This window comes from Aedes albopictus, chromosome 3 (genome assembly GCF_035046485.1).
Source record: "Aedes albopictus strain Foshan chromosome 3, AalbF5, whole genome shotgun sequence".
NCBI lineage: Eukaryota > Metazoa > Arthropoda > Insecta > Diptera > Culicidae > Aedes > Aedes albopictus.
Genome location: NC_085138.1, coordinates 278,295,572 through 278,316,247, shown reverse-complemented (window position 1 = coordinate 278,316,247; position 20,676 = coordinate 278,295,572). Strand labels below are relative to the sequence as shown.

General features: G+C 38.7%; 1 protein-coding gene across 1 annotated transcript in view; it reads right to left on the bottom strand.

Annotated features, from left to right (window-relative positions):
* LOC115257403 (uncharacterized) overlaps positions 1-20,676 on the bottom strand; it is a 344,293-nt gene that overhangs the window by 168,058 nt on the left and 155,559 nt on the right. Inside the window, exon 3 of the mRNA XM_029856965.2 lies at positions 10,432-11,162. Within this exon, the coding sequence (XP_029712825.2) occupies positions 10,432-11,113 (682 nt within the window). The 5' untranslated portion in view covers positions 11,114-11,162. The remainder of the gene's footprint in view (positions 1-10,431; positions 11,163-20,676) is intronic.

The following is a 20,676-nucleotide window of genomic DNA, read 5'->3' as shown; positions in this document are numbered from 1 at the left end:
CATCACTTGATTGATGTTGTACAGATAATAATTAAAAATATTGGTAGCTTACGAGTTCTCACCGATGAATGTACGAGCCAACTGCATGGGGAAAGCTAGCCTATTGTGACAGCTGGGACAGCTTTCTTATGTAACTCACAGTTACACACGCCAAGCAAAGAAAACCACTCAATAGATAAAAACTATAAAATCGTGCTCTGCTGACTCCGTTCAAGTCCAAGTTCATTTCCCTGTAGGCTGCTAAATAGTGCTAGGGTCTATTATGCAGTGCAGCTGTCAATACGTGTTGGAGGATTTGTAAAACCCGTAGAGCGAATCACACTGCTGGCTGGCTGCAAGCGTGAATCGAGCTGCGTAAGGCTAATTAATGCAGCGAAAAAAAAAAAGCTTTGTCGACAGGTTCGGATTAGTACTGTTGGCATTGCATTGTGAACGGATACGGTGGAATGTCATTCATTCATTAGTTTGTGCAGTCCATATCGATAAAGTCGTCAACGGAATGTATGGGTGAATTGTCAAGCACAAAAAAGTGGAATTTGTTCATTCGGATGCTTGAAGCCTGTCGACAATGTCACTAGTAGTTAGTAGTTAGTAAAATATGGGAATCAAATCTGCAAACATAATATTGGAATCCCATTGAACATTCCACAATGAGTTGTGTGTGAACAACAATTTACATACTTTGAAAAAAAAAAAAAAAACATTTGCTTAATTTGAGTTATGGTCTATCACGAAATAACTATCCTTATATTTATACTTATTTTTATACTTAGTAGATTTGCCCACGGTGTATGTATTTTGGTTAACTGTTTCGTGGGCTCACTATCGAAGTTATCTCGTTTTGTGGCGCGACATTTTAAATTTTTTAATTTTGTTTTACATTTTTCCCCTTTATATTATAAATATTACCTGGATATTATTTGCAATCTATCATATGGTGAAAATTACGACTTACGAATTCTTGATAAAATCCAAACCCAGTTAGATTGCAAAAGTAACTAAATACTGTTTTGGATTTACCATATGTGAGGACTAACGAATTCGCCTATTCGAAATAATGTCGACTAATTTAACCATAAATCTGAATGTATCCCGAAATTAACTTATAAATCAACAGAAATAAAAAAAAATCTGCGCTAAGCAAACACCGTGGACAAAAAATACACCTTAAGCAATCGTTGATTTATGAGTCCACTAAGTAGTGCCCAGTCTGCGCAAAGCCGCCGGCAAGAGATGGTAAAAGTGGCTCATAAATTGTCCCGATTTTTGCACGTGCCAAAGTCCCTCTATGGTCATCTAGATGCACGTTGCTGCTGCTGCTACCGCACCGCACCGTTGCATTCACACAGAGTTGTGAATCGTATCAGAGTGCAGAGTGCCTGCCTGCGGCGGTCAGTTTGCACCCAAAGTCCTCGGGTCCGAAGCAAATCCCTGCCTCTCCAGAGTGCCAATAAATTTTCATTTTCAGTGCCTTTTAGCCATTTGCACTATGGGAACAGTGAAATGAAGCTTGATTGAGCATATCTAGAGAGGGTGTGATGGAGATTTTCTATCTGTTTAAAATTAAACTCATTGTTAGCCAAGTGTTTTGCCCTTAGCTCATTATTCAGCCTGTTGTGATCTAAATCAGCGCATACTTGTTTAAACATGAATGTTGTTGTTTTTCAGAAGTTTAAAAGCACAATTTGCGTTCAAAAATTGACAAATTTAGTGGAAAATGCGAAAAAATACATGTGGTTCTGGTGGGGTTTGAACCCACGTCTTCCTAGGCTCGCTAGACAGGTCGCGTTAACCAACTCCGCCACAGAATAGGTAACGATTATGTGAATTTGAATCCCACGTCCACCGTAATTAACCATCTCCTGCGGAACTTATGGAGTCGTGGCTTCAAATCCCACCAGGCGCTGTCCATAAAATACGTAGACTCATTTTTGGTCATCTCAGACACCCCTCCCCCTCGTAGACTTTTGTTCATACAAAATTTTAGAAATTTGTATGTAGCGTACATTTTGGCCGGACCCCCCTATTCCCCCCTAAGAGTCTACGTAGTTTATGGACAGGCCCCCAGAGCTATTTGGTTTTTTTTCGCATTTTTTCTACTCAATTTGTTAATTTTTCATCACAAATTGAGCTTATGAACTTTAGTCATAACATTCATCATTTTTTTTTAAATTAAAGCTTTGGGTATGATTGATACTTCCCTACAAAAGTTTACAAAATAATACAAAATAATAAATTCTGTGAGTAGAATGGGGTCTCCAGTTAGCCTAGTAGTTAAGGCTATTGATCGCCAATCCAGTGACGGCGGGTTCGATTCCCGTTCCGTTTTTTCGACTTCCTGGACATAGTGTATCAGTGTACTTGCCTCACAATATACAACTACTTGCAATGGCAGGCAAAGTAACTGTGGAAGTGCTCAAAGTACACTACGTTGAAGAGAAGCAGGCAAAGTCCCAGTGGGGACGTTGAGCCATAAAAAAAAGAAGAAGAAGAAATGAGTAGAATGAAACTGAGAACACCATGCTTAACAAGGAGACCGCTACCCTGCCTACACTGTTCGGGAGAACTTCTGGCGAACATTGCCAATTTGTAATGAAAGAAGAGAGGAAAGTGCATTTTAATTAACTCACTTATGATTTTGTTGTGCTCTACAAATTTTGGCAATTTGAACAAATCTATGCAATTTTCCCATCTAAAGCATTTACATTCAATTGAACTTAATTCACAAATTAGCCCAACTTCACGGTATTGTTTTCGCTGCAATCCGCGCTTGCAGCAGTATAGATATCGTCTTCCCTTTGTTCTCGGAGTCTGTGAACGGCGAGCGCGTGCATTTTGGCTCGTGCTCACCCGTCTGTTTGCCGGCTGGCTGGCTGGCTGGCTGGTTGGTCAGATACGGGCAGTGAAAACTCTTGACTCGGATGACATTGTAACTACATTGTAAGAATTAAATCCCCTGCAGCCACGGTTGACTTCTGCTCCGTTAGTCGGGGAGCATCGGATGAAATCTTAAGAAATTGCCTTTTTACTCTCACTTCTGCTCTTATGGTTACTTTTTCTCACAGACATACGATGCCAGAAGGTCAAGCGTAGTGACGTAAGAATGCAAGAAGAATAGCTGGTAGAGGAAGGGTCACCTGATAGGTCTATCTTTACAGAATGTTAAACTAAAATCTTTGAGAGAATCCAGCCATTATCTTCCAACAGATTAAATCAGAGGTCACCAGGTTTTGAACTCACCTGGAAACTTGAAAGGAATTTACAACATATATTACCAGTAAGGTACCACAGTTCTAAAGAATAATTCTTTATCGATCTTCCAAGAATAGTGTCATAGTTCCTTACAGGTACATACAAATAAAAAAAACAATAAAAGCTTAATTGTGTTTCTCCTAGAGAATCCATTAGAAATAAGTCAGAAATATCCTTGCGGAAACATAATTTCCCAAAAAGTGTCATACGGAAGTGATTCAGCATTTTTAACAAAGTTTAAGTTGCATTTGGGCTATAAAATGGTGACTCGACAATATGAAGCGTCCAACATAGCTTTGCTCACACAAATTCCTACCTCATGTTTCCACGGGTCCACATATGGCAAAGACCGCCAGCTAAGAGTTCTGTGCTTAACTGGTAGTGCAGCCTGGGAACTGTTGTCCTTCTGACTTCAGCTAGATAGAGGAGGTGCGTGCCGGCCGAGCGTTCACCCAACAAGAAGGTGCGGCTCAAGCAGCGTCTGCCTTGGCATCCAGAGACTGAATAAGATACGGTGTATTGTGTCAATTATACTTGAGGTAGTAGTCCCCCCAACGCAATGTAGGCAGCGCAACTCCAGTTAGGTAGGCTGCCGAAGAGTTTCACCACTACGAGATATAAAGACTGAAGCAGTAAGTGCGAATGATACTGTTGGAAATCGACCCGGAACGAAACAAGGATGATGATTGGAAGCTTGGTAACTGTAGCACCTACTTTGCACGTGAGGATATCGAGAAGTACATTTGTAGACACCCAAAGTGCGAAACTTGCTACCAAGCTTCTTGGAAGTTATCAATGTTAGAACTTTTAGAAGTCCCAACATCGACTCAGATCATCTCGTAGTTGGTAGGATGCGAGTGGGTCCCGTTATTAAGACGGTACGGTAGCTGATTATCATCAGAAGCGTTAATCTCAACACTCTGTGGAAGTCTAGCCACATATTCATGTGTACGGCAGCGCGAGAGATGATAGAAACGAAACTCTCAACTTCTTCCGTCATGTGAAAATACCGTGATGGAAACTTACTGACAGAAACAATGGTGGCTGTCAGGAGGAGAGAGCACTTGGAGAAATTGATGAACGGTGGGAATGAAAGAGTGACAGATAGTAGTCAAATCGCCGACGGTGGAGAGGCACTACAGGACTGAAGAACAACAAGGCTGCTGAGAAGGGTGAACTCCCGACCGAGCTTCATAAGCATGGTAGTAAGCAGCTGCATCAACTCTTACACCGTATTCTATGGAAAGAAGAGAAACTACCTGCTAGATGTTTGTATGGTCTCACATGCCCTCTGTACAAGAAAGGGCATCATATTCAACAGACTGAGTACAATTGAAGAGGCCTTCGTTGGCGAATATCAGGCGGCTTTTCGTGAGCTGTCATAGTCGATCAACGACGTATCAGCTGATGTTTACCATGGACAGATTCTCGATAAATTTCGGGAGTACAACTTGCAGACCCATCATTTGTTTACTTATCGGTCAGACTATAAGGCCTGAGTGGCCTCTGCTGTACATAGTAGTCGTCTCCATTCTACACGGTCCATGGCTGTTTGTCTCCAGTTCCGCACTCTGCGAAAAGTCCGCAGATCGTCCTCCACTTGGTCGACCCACCTAGCTCGCTGCGCTCCACATCGTCTTGTACCGGTCGGATGACTCACGAGAACCATTTTGGTCGGGTTGCTATCCGACATCCTGATCACGTGACCCGCCCACCGTAGCCTCCCGATTCTTGCGGTATGAACGATGGTTGGTTCTCTTAGTAGCTGATGCAGCTCGTGGTTCATTCGCCTTCTCTAAGTCCCGTCTTCCATCTGCACTCCACCGTAGATGGTACATTCCGTTCGAAAACTCCAAGGGCGCGTAGGTCCTCTGCACGTAGGGTCCCCGCTTCGCGCCCATAGAGGACTACCGATCTAATCAGCGTTTTGTAGATAGGTAACTTCGTGTGACGGCGAACTTTATTCGATCGTAGAGTTCTGCGAAGTCCAAAGTGAGCTCGGTTTCCTGCCACAATGCGTCTCTTAATTTCTCTGCTGGTGTCATTATCGGCGGTCACCAGTGAGCCCAAGTACACGAATTCTTCAACCGCCTCGATTTCATCACCGTCGGTAGAAATTCGGGGTATCGGGCGCGGTGATTCCTCCCTGAAGCCTTTTGCCATCATGTACTTTGTCTTCGACACATTAATGACTAGTTCGGATGTGCCTTTCCGCCATTGTATCAAATTTACGAGATATCAATATCATTAGCGAAATCAAGCAGCTGAACGGACTTCGTGAAAATCGTTCCACTCGTGTTTATCCCCGCTCTCCTAATTACACCCTCTAAAGCAATGTTGAACAGAAAGCACAAAAGACCATCACCTTGCCGTAAACTTCTGCGAGATTCGAAGGGACTCGAGAGTGTCTCTGATACTCGAACTACGCACATCACTCGATCCATCGTCGCCTTGATCAATCGTATCGATTTATCCGGGAATCCGTACTCGTGCATAATCTGCCATAGCTGGTCTTGATCGATTGTATCATACGCCGAGAGAGTATCTTGTAGGCAGCGCTCAATAGTGTGATCGCGCGATAGTTCCCGCAATCCAACTTGTCGCCCTTTTTGTAGAAGGGACATACGGTACCTTCCCTCCATTCCTCCGGTTATACTTCCTCCTCCCAAATCTTGGTAATGACCCAGTGTAGTGCTCTCATCAGTGCTTCTCCACCGTATTTTAGTAACTCGCTTGGTAGTTAATCTGGCGGCTTTGTTGTTTTTCAATTGGATAACCTAATCCTCAATCTCTCGGAGGTTTGTGGCTGGAAATCTTTCGTCCTGCGTACGTACTCCTAGATCTGTTACCACGCCGCCGTTCATGCAACGTCGCCATTGAAGTGCTCATCGTAATGCTGTCGCCACCTCTCGCTCGCTCGTGAGAAGATTGCCGTGATAGTCTCGGAACATGTCGGCTTGTCGCACAAAGCCTTTGCGGGAGCGGTTCAGCTTCTCGTAGAACTTCCGTGTGTCTTTAGTGCAGTACAGCTCTACCATCGCTTCGCGATCTCGTTCTTCCTGCTGGCGCTCATCCAGGGCCGGATTTAAAAATGTGGGGGCCCGGGGCCACAGCGTTGTGGGGGTCCTTTATAATGAAGATAAGTTTTGCCCATATAACAAGGATAAAACTAAAAAATATTAATCTTTCTTGTAAATATGTTAATGAAGGTATTAATGTAGTTGTGGACGATTGTGAATCTATAATAATAAGCAGAACTATGAAAAATCTCGATAGGTATCCATTGAATAATTTAGAACAGACCTAAAATTCTAGCGTGAAAGTAATGATAATTATATAAAGTAAACAATTCTTTTCAAGAGTTCATTCGCCGCATTGGATCCCAGATTTAGTCGAAATTCAAGCCAGAGTTTATAGAGAAACTATAAGAATTTATAGCTGAAATGTTCAAGAAATTTCTAGAACAATTTGTCGGTTGGTGTCGTTTTTGTGAAATCCAAAGAAAATTTATATTGGATTTCTGCTGCTATCTCTGGAGAACTTGCTGGTCGATCACCAAAAATATAGAACACTTAGCAAAAACTTGTTCTAACGCGACTGTTAGGGATGGTTTTGGCGGCCTTTCAAAGGAATTTTCCACATTACTCTGGTATCACAGAGAATATTCTTAGTAAAAATGCTAAAGAAATTTTGGAGGAAGTTTATGATAAGTTCCTGAAGGAATTTTTCACTCAATTTTCAATAAAATTTTCTAATAAATTTCTTGAAAAATTTAAGCAGAAAACCTATACAAGTTTTTAGCCATTTTCTCTACAAATTTCTAGTGAAATTTTCTTAATCCATTTCGTCCGGAGTTCGCCATGGATTCATCCTCATTTCTGTGAGCAAATCTCTGTAGGTACTCAAAAAGTTTGGACTGGAACTCTTCACAATAATCTGCCTTAAATTCATGCTAGATTTCCTCTAAAAAAAATTCAACAGATTTGGTGTTCTCCGATTTAGTAAGTCGTAAGCTGTCCAAGGTCAATCAAACACAAGAGTTCCAAAAACAATTCCAAATTTCGAATAAAAAAATCCTTTGATTCTTTCAAGAACTTTGTAGAATATTCTTCAAAATGTTTTCAAAAACTGTATACAGAAAAACAAACAAACAAATTTAGCAGGAACTTTATTGTTCTGTAGCTGTAATTTATACAGGTTTGGAGTTCCTCTAGAATTTAGTTGAAATTTTTTTTCAGGATATCCGGTGATTTTTCTTAAGCAAATGCACAACAAAAATAAATGTTAATATATTTTGGAGGCAAAATTTAAATTTTATAAGTAGATGGACAAATATTTGCAGTCTTACTCGAAAGAATCACAACATATCACATACATCTTGCCAGTAGACAGTAATTTGAAGTTTTTATGAAAAAAAAATCAAATCAAGAGATATTTCTTGCACTACTCTTTTTTTCTTGCTTCACATTTTTTTCGTGAAGTTGAATTTTGTGGGGGCCCTTACAATGTGGGGGCCCGGGGCTCTGCCCCCTCACCTGCCCCCCCCCCTAAATTCGGCACTGCGCCCATCATTTGTTTACTGATTTCAAATCGGCGCACGATTAAGTAAAAAAAAACGAGTTATGGCAAATAATGATTGCGACGCTTGACAGATCGAAATCAAGTGTACGGGTTGCGGATGAAATGTCGTCAGTATTCGTAACCTTAGACGGACTGAAGCAGGGCGATGCTTTTCCGAACTCAATGTACAACAGAGCTTGGAAAGGAGCGGTAGGGAGCAGTGCTGAAAAAATTCATTTTGTCATATCTAGATTCAATCACCTACAGCTCATTTTAGAAGCTGAACTTGATAATATGGTATACGAAAAACTTGTGCGGCTAGACTAGTTCTGCAAGATAGTCACGGAAAAATCTCTATTTTTTCGAATATTTCGGCACCAACATTTCAAAAGGGCGTAACTGCATTTACAACCAATGCATTCTCACAAAGCTGTGGAGCAATCAACTAGCACAAATAGAAAGATAAAATCCTCCTCTTTCGATTGATGGATGGGAATTGCGTGAGATGAATGAAATACGACCCACAGCTCTGTGAGAAGGCATTGGTTGCAAAAGCAGTTACGCCCTTTTGAAATGTTGGTGCCGATTTAAGGTAAATGTCACGGGCTACTCTTGAAAAATGCCAATGAAATTCACGGTGAATATAGCTACCGGAGGAGTGGAAGGAAGGGGTAATCTGCCTCATTCACAAGAAAGGCGACCATTAGGAATGTGAGAACTTCAGGGCGATCACTATTTTGAATGCTGCCTACAAAGTGCTATCCCAGATCATCTTCCGTAGTCTGTCACCTAAAACGAATGGGTTCGTGGGAAGTTATAAAGCCGGCTTCATCGACGGCCGGTCGACAACGGACCAGATCTTCACCGTACAGCAAATCCTCCAGAAATGCCGTGAAACCAGGTCCCAACGCATCACCTATTCATCGACTTCGTATGCCGCGACAGTATCGACCGCGCAGAGCTATGGAAAATCATGGACGAAAACGGTTTTCCTGGGAAGCTGGCTAGACTGATTAAAGCAACGATGGACGGTGTGCAAAACTGCGTAAGGGTTCCAGCTCATTCGAATCTCGCCAGGGACTGCGACAAGGTGATGGACACTCTTGACTCTTCAACATCGCTCTGGAAGGTGTGATGCCGAGTCTACGCTCCATACAAGTTTTAACATTTTTGTATGGATGAAAGTCTACAAGGGGAGAGGAGAGGGGGGTCTGAAATGACCAAAATTTTGACTACGTGGTTTATGAACAGCCCCTGAACAGAATAGACACAATTCTGTCTATCAAGATTTCATACATTGAATGGTCTAAATTTACGTACTTTTGCTGAGGACCTGCATAGAATATTTTTTACAGGTTGTATCAGTGTTTTCTTACTTATTATGAGTATCATTGGGAAAACTTTCCGAAATATATGTAGAAAAAGTCGTCCCGAAAGGGTTGAAATTCCGCTTGATATTATGAAATTTCTTAAAATTTTCTTAAGTTTTTGTTGCATCTTGGAAAAAATAGGCATTTCTTTCGTTAGTTTTCTTCTTCTCATTTTTCTTGGTGTTACTTCCCAACTGGGACAAAGCCTATTCATCAGCTTAGTGTTTTATCAGCGCATTCACAGTTACTAACTGAGAGCTCTATCTGCCAATGACCATTTTGCATGCGTCGTCGTGTGGCAGACACGAAAATACTCTATACCCAACCCAAGAAAGTCAGAGAAATTTGCTTTAAAAAAAGTTCCTGGATCGACCTAGAATCGAAACCTGCGCCCTCAGCAATGGTCGTGCTGAATACCCACACAAACATTTACAGCTGTCGTTAGTTAACAATTGTGAAAATTCTTAAACAGTATGGAAGACACAATGAAAAAGAGTTTCAGCCTATTGCCGTGCACATACGCCTCTTCGGGAAATATCGCTGTTTTTATCCGTTCTCCTAGGCGTTCCCTCAATAATTGATTCTGCAAACATTTTCCAATCATCTAGCAAACTTTTCCGAAAACTGTCGATCGGATCTCGACAGACTCATCATACCTCTACCCACATTCACGACATACACCGGTCACCAATTGGATTCACTGCATCCGTTTGATGGAATGCACCAACCAAAAACTGATTTATGACTTTGCCGGCTTTTTGTGACTGGTACACACGCAGTCTACACGCCCAAATCGAGCTACAATGAATGTTGGTGGGGTATACGGGGCAAGTTAGGCACGTCAAAGACAAGCTCTTAAAACCTACATCTATATTCTTATTTTAACCTTTTGGAGCCTATTTGTTTCGCCGCTGTCGACGCAACCTCGCTGGTGTCGAACACGTTTGTCATGCTCGGTTTCATCGCCGGGGTCATATATGACCCCTCCGGCTCCAAAGGGTTAAGCAATCAATTCATTTCACTAATATTTTGAAAAGAAGTTGCTAAGTTGCTAGAAAGCTGTCTAATGAATCTGAAACCATGGAGCCAGAATTTGCTGATAATGTGAATAAATCATTCGAATAGTACTTTACAAATTAAAGATTCTCATCTTGCCCTATTCCTACACACGATAGCATCGGGGCAAACCGGGCCTGTATTCTACACAGTGGACACCACACCAACAGATACTCATCTCGTTCAAACTTACCAATTCCGTTCCTGCCAATCAGCGGTCCGATTGCGTTTATTTTATTGGATTGTGAATGCTGCTGTTGCTGCTGCGGTTGTTGCTGTTGGAAACTTGACAACTGCTGAGACTGCCGCTGATGTTGTTGGTGTTGCTGCTGTTGATGCATCTGTTGTGGCTGTCCCGATGACAGCAGACCGCCACCAATGCCACTGGCAGCAGTACCCGCAGCGACTTGATTGCGTGCCTTCTCCGATAATCTAATATTCTCGGTTTTGTTATTAATTGTGCAAATTTTATCATTCGCAAGTGGTGCTGTGGCATTGCCCGCTACTGGGTCCATCGGTTTCGGCGGTAGACTGATGGCACTGGCACCATTAGCTTCAACGGTTGCATTCGTTCCGGCCGAGAGTGCTGTCACTGCCGTTGAGGTTGACGTTGATGGGTGGTGCTGCTGCTGCTGCTGATGCAGACCATTGCTCGATAATGTGGTGACCACTGTGGCAACTCCTGTCGATAAAGGCGACCCAGCGTTGGCCGATGCCGAACCAGATTGGTTGCTGCTTGAAATGATAATGTCATTACGGTTGGCACCGGCGGTGGCCACTGGGGTACTGCCGCTATTGAATGGTGCTTCCGCTGCTGATGGTTCTGACGGTACAATCTGAATTTCCGGCAGCTTCTTGGCTTTGAACAAACGCATGGCAACCGGTCAGGTCCGGGACGCTATGTGGTTTTGTTTCTTACGGCATCTGAAAAGTGAGGATAGATTTTGGAAAATTTAGTGAATATTGACCTTATACGTGATGCACTAGAAGTTGCTCCTTTCATCATGGCATCAGGCCATTTCTATGTAACATCTCCCATGAAGCAACCCTTGGTAGAATTCTAAAGGGATCAATTTCAGTAATCATTGAAAGAATCCTTGGAGAAACTACTGCAGGAATCCTTAATTACTCAATAAAGGAATTCTTGAAAAAAATCAGGAGGAACTCTATAGAGAATACCCGAATGATTCCTTCAAAGAAATCGCACATGATTTCTATGAGTAATTTTTGGAAGAAATCCTGGAAAAAACATAAAAAATGAATTTCTGGAAAAAAATAATAAATTCCTTAATTAAATAAAAATCATCGGAGGAATTCTTTGAAGATTCTCTGGGGGATTGCTTGGAATACTTTCTGAACGAAACCTTATAAAATACCCAGATGAGCCTTTTCCAGAAATTTTGAAGAATTTTTTAGACAAATTTCCGTGGGTGTCTTCGCGAGCATTACAAAAGAGCTTCTTTGTAGGATTACTGAAAAAAAAATAAAGAAACTCTTGGAGGTATCTAAAGATAAATCCATAAGGAGTCAATGAAATAATACCTGAAGATATAATTTCAGGAATTGTTAGTGGAATCCTTGAAGAAATTCCTGGAATGATACTTTGGAAGGATTTTTCGATGTAAAAATAACTTAAGGAATATTTGAAAGATTTCATGCTTAAGGCGAAACTGGAAGCATTTCCTCACTTTTTAGTTTTGATTTTTTATTAAATAATGGAGCAATATTTTCAAAATCGGTTTTCGTACACAGTTAGAGGAAGGATCAAGGTCGCTCCTGAATTTTTTCAGGTGGAAAATGTTTTTCAGTTTTAAGGTACCGTAAAACGGGGTATCTTTGATAATGCGGGTAACTTTGATAGTTCGGCTGGCATTGTGTAATTTATCTTATAACTATGATTCCTTCAACCAGTTAAGAAAAAGGTAAATGTAAATCAATTCTATACATATGAAAGTTCATCTTAGACGTATTTTCATTAAAATCTAGTTCATATACAACTTATTGGACAAAAAATAAAAATTGTTGATATTTTTGTCATTTACCAACCCCTTCAAACAATCTGCTATACGACTTCGTTACAACTATTTTTTCAATAAATAGACTCTTATTCTCGATAGATGCATCATAGAAGATTCCAAAGCTGGCCTGGAATCTCTTAACGAAGTGTGTTTTTACGAATTGGAAGCATTTTTGTAAATTGGGATAATTATCTCCATACATTGATAAACGCTTAAAAGTATGCAATGCCCTTGTAATTTCATGTAGATAAATCTGTGTTGTTCAAAATTTGTTAATAAAACATTGAAAAACTACCCAAAAAGAGAAAACTAACCATGGATAGCAAGTAATCATATGTTGATGTACCGTTACGCATTTATTATTACAAAGATAATGATTTTTGGTAGCTAAATTTATTATGTTTTGCACTCAATACTCCACAAACTCATTTTTATATGTAGAATTTAGTAAAATTCAATGTTTTGACATAAAAATTCTATCTAATATATTCCTCAAGCCTTCTCTCATCATGTTCATACTCCTAAGATTTGAATCTATGATTACTTTTTGAGATTTGATGTGTTTTTAGGGCATTATCAAAGTTACCCCAAAATGAAAATCTGATTTTCGGTTCTTTGAAAAACTAAAAGTTATCCAAAATATTTGGATTGTCGAATCTTTTAATTGCAATTGATAACTGATACCCCAGTACTTGTTTTAAAAATATAAAACTCGGGGAAATACTGTTACATGTAAAAATATTGAGAAAATTCGCTGCAAAACTATCAAAGTTACCCCATTTTACGGTAATCATTTTTGAATAAAATTTAAAAAAAGGTTTTCGAAAAATTGGTAAAAGTTTTACACCTGAAAAAAAAAGGAGATAGCTCGATCCTTCCTCTAACTGGGTATGAAAACCAATTTTGAAAATATTGCTTCGTTGTTTAAAAAAAAATCGAAAACCAAAAAAATGAGAAAATGCGTCCAGTTTCGTTTTAAGAAGTTCCTTCATGAATTGTTTCAGAAATCTCTCCGAGGTTTTTTTTTCAGAAAACCATCCACGGATTCCAGATATTCAGAAAGCGTTTTTTTTTCTTTCAGAAATCAAGAAATCAGATTTCTTTTAGAAATTTTTCCAGGGATTTCTTCAAAAAGTTTTCCAAAGATTCCTTCAGAAATTTGTTTTTTTCTGGGATGCCTTAAGTTTCTCCATATTTTTTTTCCAAAGAATTTCTATGGAGAACCTTCATAAATGAATCCATTGATGCCTTAGAAAGTCTGTAAATAAGATCACACAAAAATATTTCATTCTTAACCCTGAAGTAATTTATAGAAGATCCCCCTCATTAATAACTCCAGGAATTCCTTTCATAAAATTATCCAAGCATTCTTTCAGGAGGTCCTCCAGCGGTTACTTCAATAACTCTCCCAGGAATTCTTGTGGTTTCAGAGATTTTCACAGAAATTCATACATAGATTTATTCAGGTATTCCTCCATGAGTTTCATCAAAAATTCCTCCAGAACCCAAGGATTTTCTAAGGATATTTCACTAAGTTTCTTTATAAAGCTTAGGACTAGGCTTTTCTTTATAAATAATTCCTTAAAATTTATACCAAAATTTCTTTGTAAATTTCTCAAGAGATTTTTCTAGGAATTTAGAATCTCCAGACTTTCTTTGAAGGATTCTTATAGAAGTTCCACTAAGTGTTCCTTAATGTGAGAATTTCCCTGAGATTCTTTAAGGACTTCTTCATGAATGTCAGCAAGGAATATCCTCAAACAATTCTCCATGGATTTTTTTTCCAGAATTTAAAAAAAAATATCAGGTATTCTTTCGAAAATCCTGGGTTCGTAAATTCCAAGGGTTCCTGCAAGAGTCATTTAAAAAATCGTCAGGGGTTACTGGCGTAATTTCTAAAAGGTTTCTATTTTTAATATCTCCTGCGGTTCCTTCAGAAATATCTTACGGGGATTCCTTCAGGGATTCCTCCAAGAACTCTTTCCTCCACGGATTTTTACATAAGTACATACAAATACTTGCGTAATTCTACAAGGGTAACCTGAAGGAATTTCTAAAGGAATCCCTGAAGATACCTCTGGAGATTCCAAGAACAAATTTTTGAAAATTTCTTGAAAGGATTCCTGAACAAAATTCTCTTAAACAATTTCGGAAGTAACCGTTGGAACGTTCCTGGAAGAACTCCTTGGGTGAAGGAAAACTTCCTGGAGAAGTTTCTAAGAAAATTCCTGAAGGGATTTCCAAAGAACACCCTTGTGGAATTTCTGAATTGAACTATTAAGCAATTTCGTTCTCTCGTGAAAAAAAATCAGGAATCCTTGTAGACATTGCAGGCGAAGGTACTGGAGGAATTATTGAAAAAATCTGTAAAAAAATCTGAAAGGATTCCTGAAGGATATTCTAAAGCAAATGCTGGAAGTATCTCCATGATACTTCTGGAGAAATTCTTGAATGATTTTTTTTTTCGAATTATATGAAAGATACAAGAGGACAAATGCCCCTGGAGAAATTTCCGAAGTAATATCTAGAGGTAATTCGGAGAAAAACTTAGCTGTAGAAATTAAAACAAAAAATTGAATCGCTGACTGACTGGAAAACTGGATAATATTTTGCAGTAATTCCAAGTAGAATTTCTTGAGATATTCCGGCAGAAACGCCAAGAAATAAATCCTGATATAGATTTTGAAGAAATTCTTGAAATAATCTCCTAAAAATTTTCCGAGAGAATCCCTGAAGAAAGGTCTCAATAAATCCCAAGAGAAGTTTATGATGCAACACGTGGAGGAATATCTGATGATCTTCTGGAGGAACTCGAGAATTTCTAGAGAAATTTATTAAAAAAAGCCTGAGAGAATTCGCGGGGGGGAGTTCTGAAAAGAGCCCCGGAGGAATGTACAGAAATTTTTTTCGAGGATTCACCCGGAGAAACCTCTGCAGAACTTCTTGCAAGAATCTTTTGAATAATTGCTGAAAAAATACTGGTGGAAACTCTGATAAAACTTGTGAAGGAATTGCTGGAAGAACTTGTTTCCAATTTATTTAGTAATATCTGCAAAAAAATTAATTTATGAAGGAATAGCTAGGGCAATACGCCTAGAGAAGTTTCTTGATAAATTTTAAGATGAATTCTTGGGAAAAACTAAAAAAATCATAAGAAAATTCTTTTAGCATTTCTTCGGAAACTCGCCCAATAATTTCTCATATAATCAGTTCAGAAATCCTGCAAAGTTATCTCCAGCGTTTCATAAGACTCCGTTTTCTTTTCTTATGACAAGAAAAACTAAGGCCGATTGCACGCCGATATATGCACAAAAGAGAAATGAAATGCTTCAGTGTGCGTTTAGCTTAGCTTAGCTTAGCTTAAACTGACTGCACACATCTATGGTTGCTATTCCGTGATTGACCCGAACCAATGACAGTTGCACAATGAATCAACTGAATAATTGACTGGGGGTGGTCAACATTCTCACTGTGCACGCTTCAGAGACTCTCTTTAGCGGTACAATAACGGCGCCGGCCACGTCCTTGCAGTCAGGTTGGAAGAGGGAAGGAATATTAGTAACAACCTTTGTTAAGTGAAGGACCGCGTTTACCGCTGCGACTCCACCAGAGGCTGCAGGAAGGAATGTTTGTTAGTAGGAAAGGTAACGTTGGGTCTGGATTCACTTTGATAAGTAATATGACCTTGCCGCGCTATTGTTCGCTTTACGCGGAAAGCAAACAATCGACTACCCGCATCAGGTGGTCGCTTAATATTTATTACGATCGAACCGCGGAAGCTAGACGCCAAATATTTAACTGCAAATGACACGACCCAACATGCAAGCTGACGCACTATTGTTCACTTCATATGAGAAGCAAACAACTGATCACCCACGTCAGCTGATCGTTCAGTGTTGCTACAAAAGACGCGACACAACATAAAAAACTGAATAACTCTTGATCGCTTCACACGGGAAGCAAACAATCGATCACCCTCGTCGGGTGAATGCCATATGTTTACTCATCAAAAACAACAAAAAAAACCTACGCGTGACGAACTATATAAATTCTATGAAAACTGTTTCAAAAGTAAACATACACTCATTAAACTAACTAGATGCAAGTTACCACCTGCGCTATAATATTAAAGTTATACGATAATGAAAACAAAATGCACATAAAAGAAAATAAAAAAGAACGAACTCACCGGATAATCCTATTCAACTGGTTGAATACTGGTGAATACTGGTCAACTGGTGAAATTCTTCAGTGTGCGTTTATTCTAAAAAGTTATTGACCAGATTAGGACAAATCATCTAAGTAATGTGGAAGGTTCAAATTGAAGTAATTTCTCTAGGAGCGTACCAGTATATGGGGTGCTAGAATTTGAAAATTTTGAATAACTAGCTCTGATTGTACCACGGCAGCGCTGGCCAAAAATGTAAAAATACCGTAAAAATGGCGTAAATAGGAATTCTTTATAAATTTCCTAGTGAAAGTCCTTAAAATATCTCTCAAAAATCTATAGCAAAATTCTTGTGTAGACTTTTTTTAAGGACTAGCAGTAGCAGAATAAAAATAAATCACGCCGATTATGCCGCCGCTGAATAAAGCAAATGGCATGACGCCGGCGTCGCCGCCGCCGCTGCTTTAAATTACTATATACGCCGCCGCCGGTGAAATATGCTTCGCGCACCCGAGCAGAGGAGAATATCAAAATCATAACAACGGAATCACAAAATTTGTGTTTATATCTTGGTTTGTTATTATTATCTTATTGAGGCATTACCTCTCCATAACATGTTTTGTTGGACAAACTTATTTTGTTATGATCGTGCTATGTATTAATATATTTTCTTCGAATAACATTTCAATAACATGTTTTGTTGTAGAACAAGTTCAGTTATTGTTGAATTATTGGGACTTTGCAAATATTTGATCATCAATAATACATCAATAACAAGTTTTGTAATAAATTCATTACATTCTAACTGTGTCAATAGGTAGCATCCATTGAGTACGTCACACCAAAATTGGGGATTTTCGCCCCCTCCCCACTTCGTACGGGATTTTCCTATGCTTAACACATTGCTTGTCATATTATCACAAACCCCTCTTCCTCCTCAGACCTTTTAAGATCTTATAACGCTTTAAAATTGTTATCAATAACTTGTTAATTTCAAAATTTGTTATTGAAATATTTTACAAATTCACTATTATTAGGTTGTTATTGAAACAAACAAAACGTATTATTCAACTGGTCTGCCAGGAACATTTTTTGTTATGATTTTTGTTATTTTGCCGCTTATGACAGACAAGTTTATAACATGATATGTTATGTTAATAACACAAAAATAACTCTTTCCGTTTCTCAGTTATTTTGCCAAAATAACATATTTTGTTATGCTGTAGATATCCTCTACTGCTCGGGACACATCTAGTTGCAACGTATTTTTATTAGTGGAGAACATCATACAAGATTTCAAAATTTACTCGAATTTGATTTATCGTTTACTACCAAGTATGTGTGAATGAATGGAAACATGGAAGTATTAGATTACGCATTTTAGAAAAGAGTCGCATTTTAGAAAAAAGTTTAGGAATAATAAATAAAGAGGATTTATATAAAACAACTGTTGAATAATAAACTGATTTTTCAACTATAAATAGCTCAGTAGGACCATGCACGCCAACCGTAATTAATGGCATGGTGGGTGATTGTACGCTTCGTGATCATAAATCAGAAACGCATGGCAAAATCCTAACGGAGACTCATCCCCAGCTCCGTCGAAAATCGCAACTGGCTAATCTAAAAGCAGAAAATTTAAGAATCATTTTTCATTGCGGGATAGGCTGAAACATTGTATTTAAATCCCCAAGGTGTTGAGTGTAGAGTAATTCGTTTTGCACAGTCTCCCATCCTTTTGGACAACGTCTGTGCCAGAGCCAGCAGTGATTAGAGCTGCCACCACGAACTAGCAGTTGCTGGGCGTGCGGGAGAAGTGTTCACGCTGTGTCAATACAACAGCCAGCGAGCCCATTCGCGACTACGAAGTTGTCGAATGTGCGTGAAGGTTTACGTGAGAAAAAACGAGAGGCAAATATTTTTTGCTTTTTTTTCACGCACATTCTGACAGTTCCTTACGAGGTTTTTCATTAGAGCGACAAAGAGTTGGAATCTCTTTTACCTTCGTAGTCGCGAATTGCACACTTCTCCGGAATGTGTTTTACAGTTATCCCCCAGGCAAGCACGGCTGGTGCTGCTGTTGCTGCTGGAATACATCAGTCAGATGAAGCGTTAAGTAATCTGCGAATCGCAACAGAAGCCACCAGTGCCAGACCTAGTGGGGCTTCTATTCATCATTGTGACCACATGGCTGGCATTAAATAGGTGCGTCACTCGTTGATGATGCTTCAGTTTCGATTTTCTTCGATGATCGAAGTCAAGTTTAGCATGGGGCTTGGTAGCTGCAGTGCTGACTCATTCGGTTGAGCATGGGTGTAGGTTTGGCACAGCATTAGGTGCTGGCTATGTGGCAAACGCGAAGTGCAAGAGAATACAAGAAACATCTATCTAAAAGGAGAGCATCGTGGCTCGTGGCTAATAGAGTGTTGAATTGATAAATTGTAGGCAGACGAGCATATGTTATTAACAGGCCTCAAGACAGAAGGGAAATTATTTCTAATGCTGATTGAACCATTGCATTTTTTGTGACCTTTGTACAAGTGTGTGATTACCAAACTGGTCTGAATCTACAAGTGTATGAAACATTTTTTTTTTAATTATTCAGTATAAAATGTAATATCATAATCCATATCAGTATTGTAATTATATACTTTTCCGCATATTTAGTAACATATTTTTATGCAATTCAGTATCATAATTTACATTTTATATAACTCGTTTTGGTATCATAATGACCATTTTTTTCGAACTGGTTCATTATTCAACTGAAATGAGTTGCATAATGAAAAATAGTTGTGTAATGTTCATAATGCAACTCATTTGAGTTGCATTATGAACATTATGCAACTCAAATGGGTTGCATTATGAAATAAATCATTGCATAAAATTTTGTGTGGAATTCGTTGCAAAACTCGATTTTTTCAGCACTCTTCGTATTTATGTACATATGTAATGTACGACTCGTACTGAAATAATCAACTTTTTACAACTCGTTACATAAATAACTATTCTGTAATATTAGTATTTTTATTGTGACAAAATGATTCCATAATTGATAAGCATTTTGCGTTGCGCCTAATCTAACAAAGTTTGATGTAAGCTTGTTATATTAAAAAAAAAACGTTCCCCTTAGTTCATATTGATAAACTACATCATTTTTTGGATTAATTTCGAAAACCTAATTACACTAGTTTACAAAATAATACGAAAGTCGTGAACTTCTGTCAACGACCAAAATTTTTGAAGTACAATTTGCTGCTGATTTCGAAACCGCGCTTCGAAAATTTTTAAGTAGAGCAGTTTTTGAGTTTAAGCTCAATATCGAGTTTCACAATTTTTAAAATATGGAATTTACTAAAATTCAAATATCTTGCGTTTTGTTCAACCATTTTCAAATCTTTTTCCATAAATTAAAAGCTGAATACAATACCATTCGATCATCTGAATGCAGGTTTTGCGTCAGATTGATGATATTCAAGGTATTGCCGAGTTTTTGGGACAAACTCCTTAAATTTTAGCAAAATTTCCAAAAATATTTGAAGAAATGTATTCTTTTCAATAAGAAAAAAAAACAATCTAAACATTCTTTCTCAACGTTTATGTCAATCATATGTAGGCGAGTTACAGTAAAAAATTCAGCTCAATCGGAGCATTGATTACCGAGAATGAGATGTGTGAAGTGAGCGACTTTGCTTAAAAATAGAACAAAAATCAATTTCAAATCATCAACCTTGTATGGAAAGTCGAAAAAAATTCCGCTATACTGTATTTTTTTTCCATCACGTTTTCGAACTCAGGACATGATTCTACACCAAAAATGATCATCAGCTTACTGAGTTCAAAAATGCTGTAAACTAGTGTTACCGTAATCCGGGGTCAAATTGATCACTTTAAAACAACTTTTGCGGATAACATTAGTGGCAATCAAAATATTGCCAAAAGAATTTCTGTAAAATCAGTACCCAGTGGATCTCCATGAAACCATGTAAAAGAATTTTGTTCAACAAATTTCAACTTTTGGTTAAATTACTTCAAAAATAAAAAAAAAATTGAAGATGCCACTTTGGGGTGAAATTGATCAGTGTACAATTAAGCATCGGTTAAACAGAAAAAAATTCTTATCCACTTAATTTTGCTCTTCTACACCCGAATAACGCGTCAAAGCTCTTACAACTACTGGATTTGACACTTAAAATGTCAAATTAAATTTTGAAATTTCCCCCTTAACGCCTAAAGGTAGGCAATTTCCTTA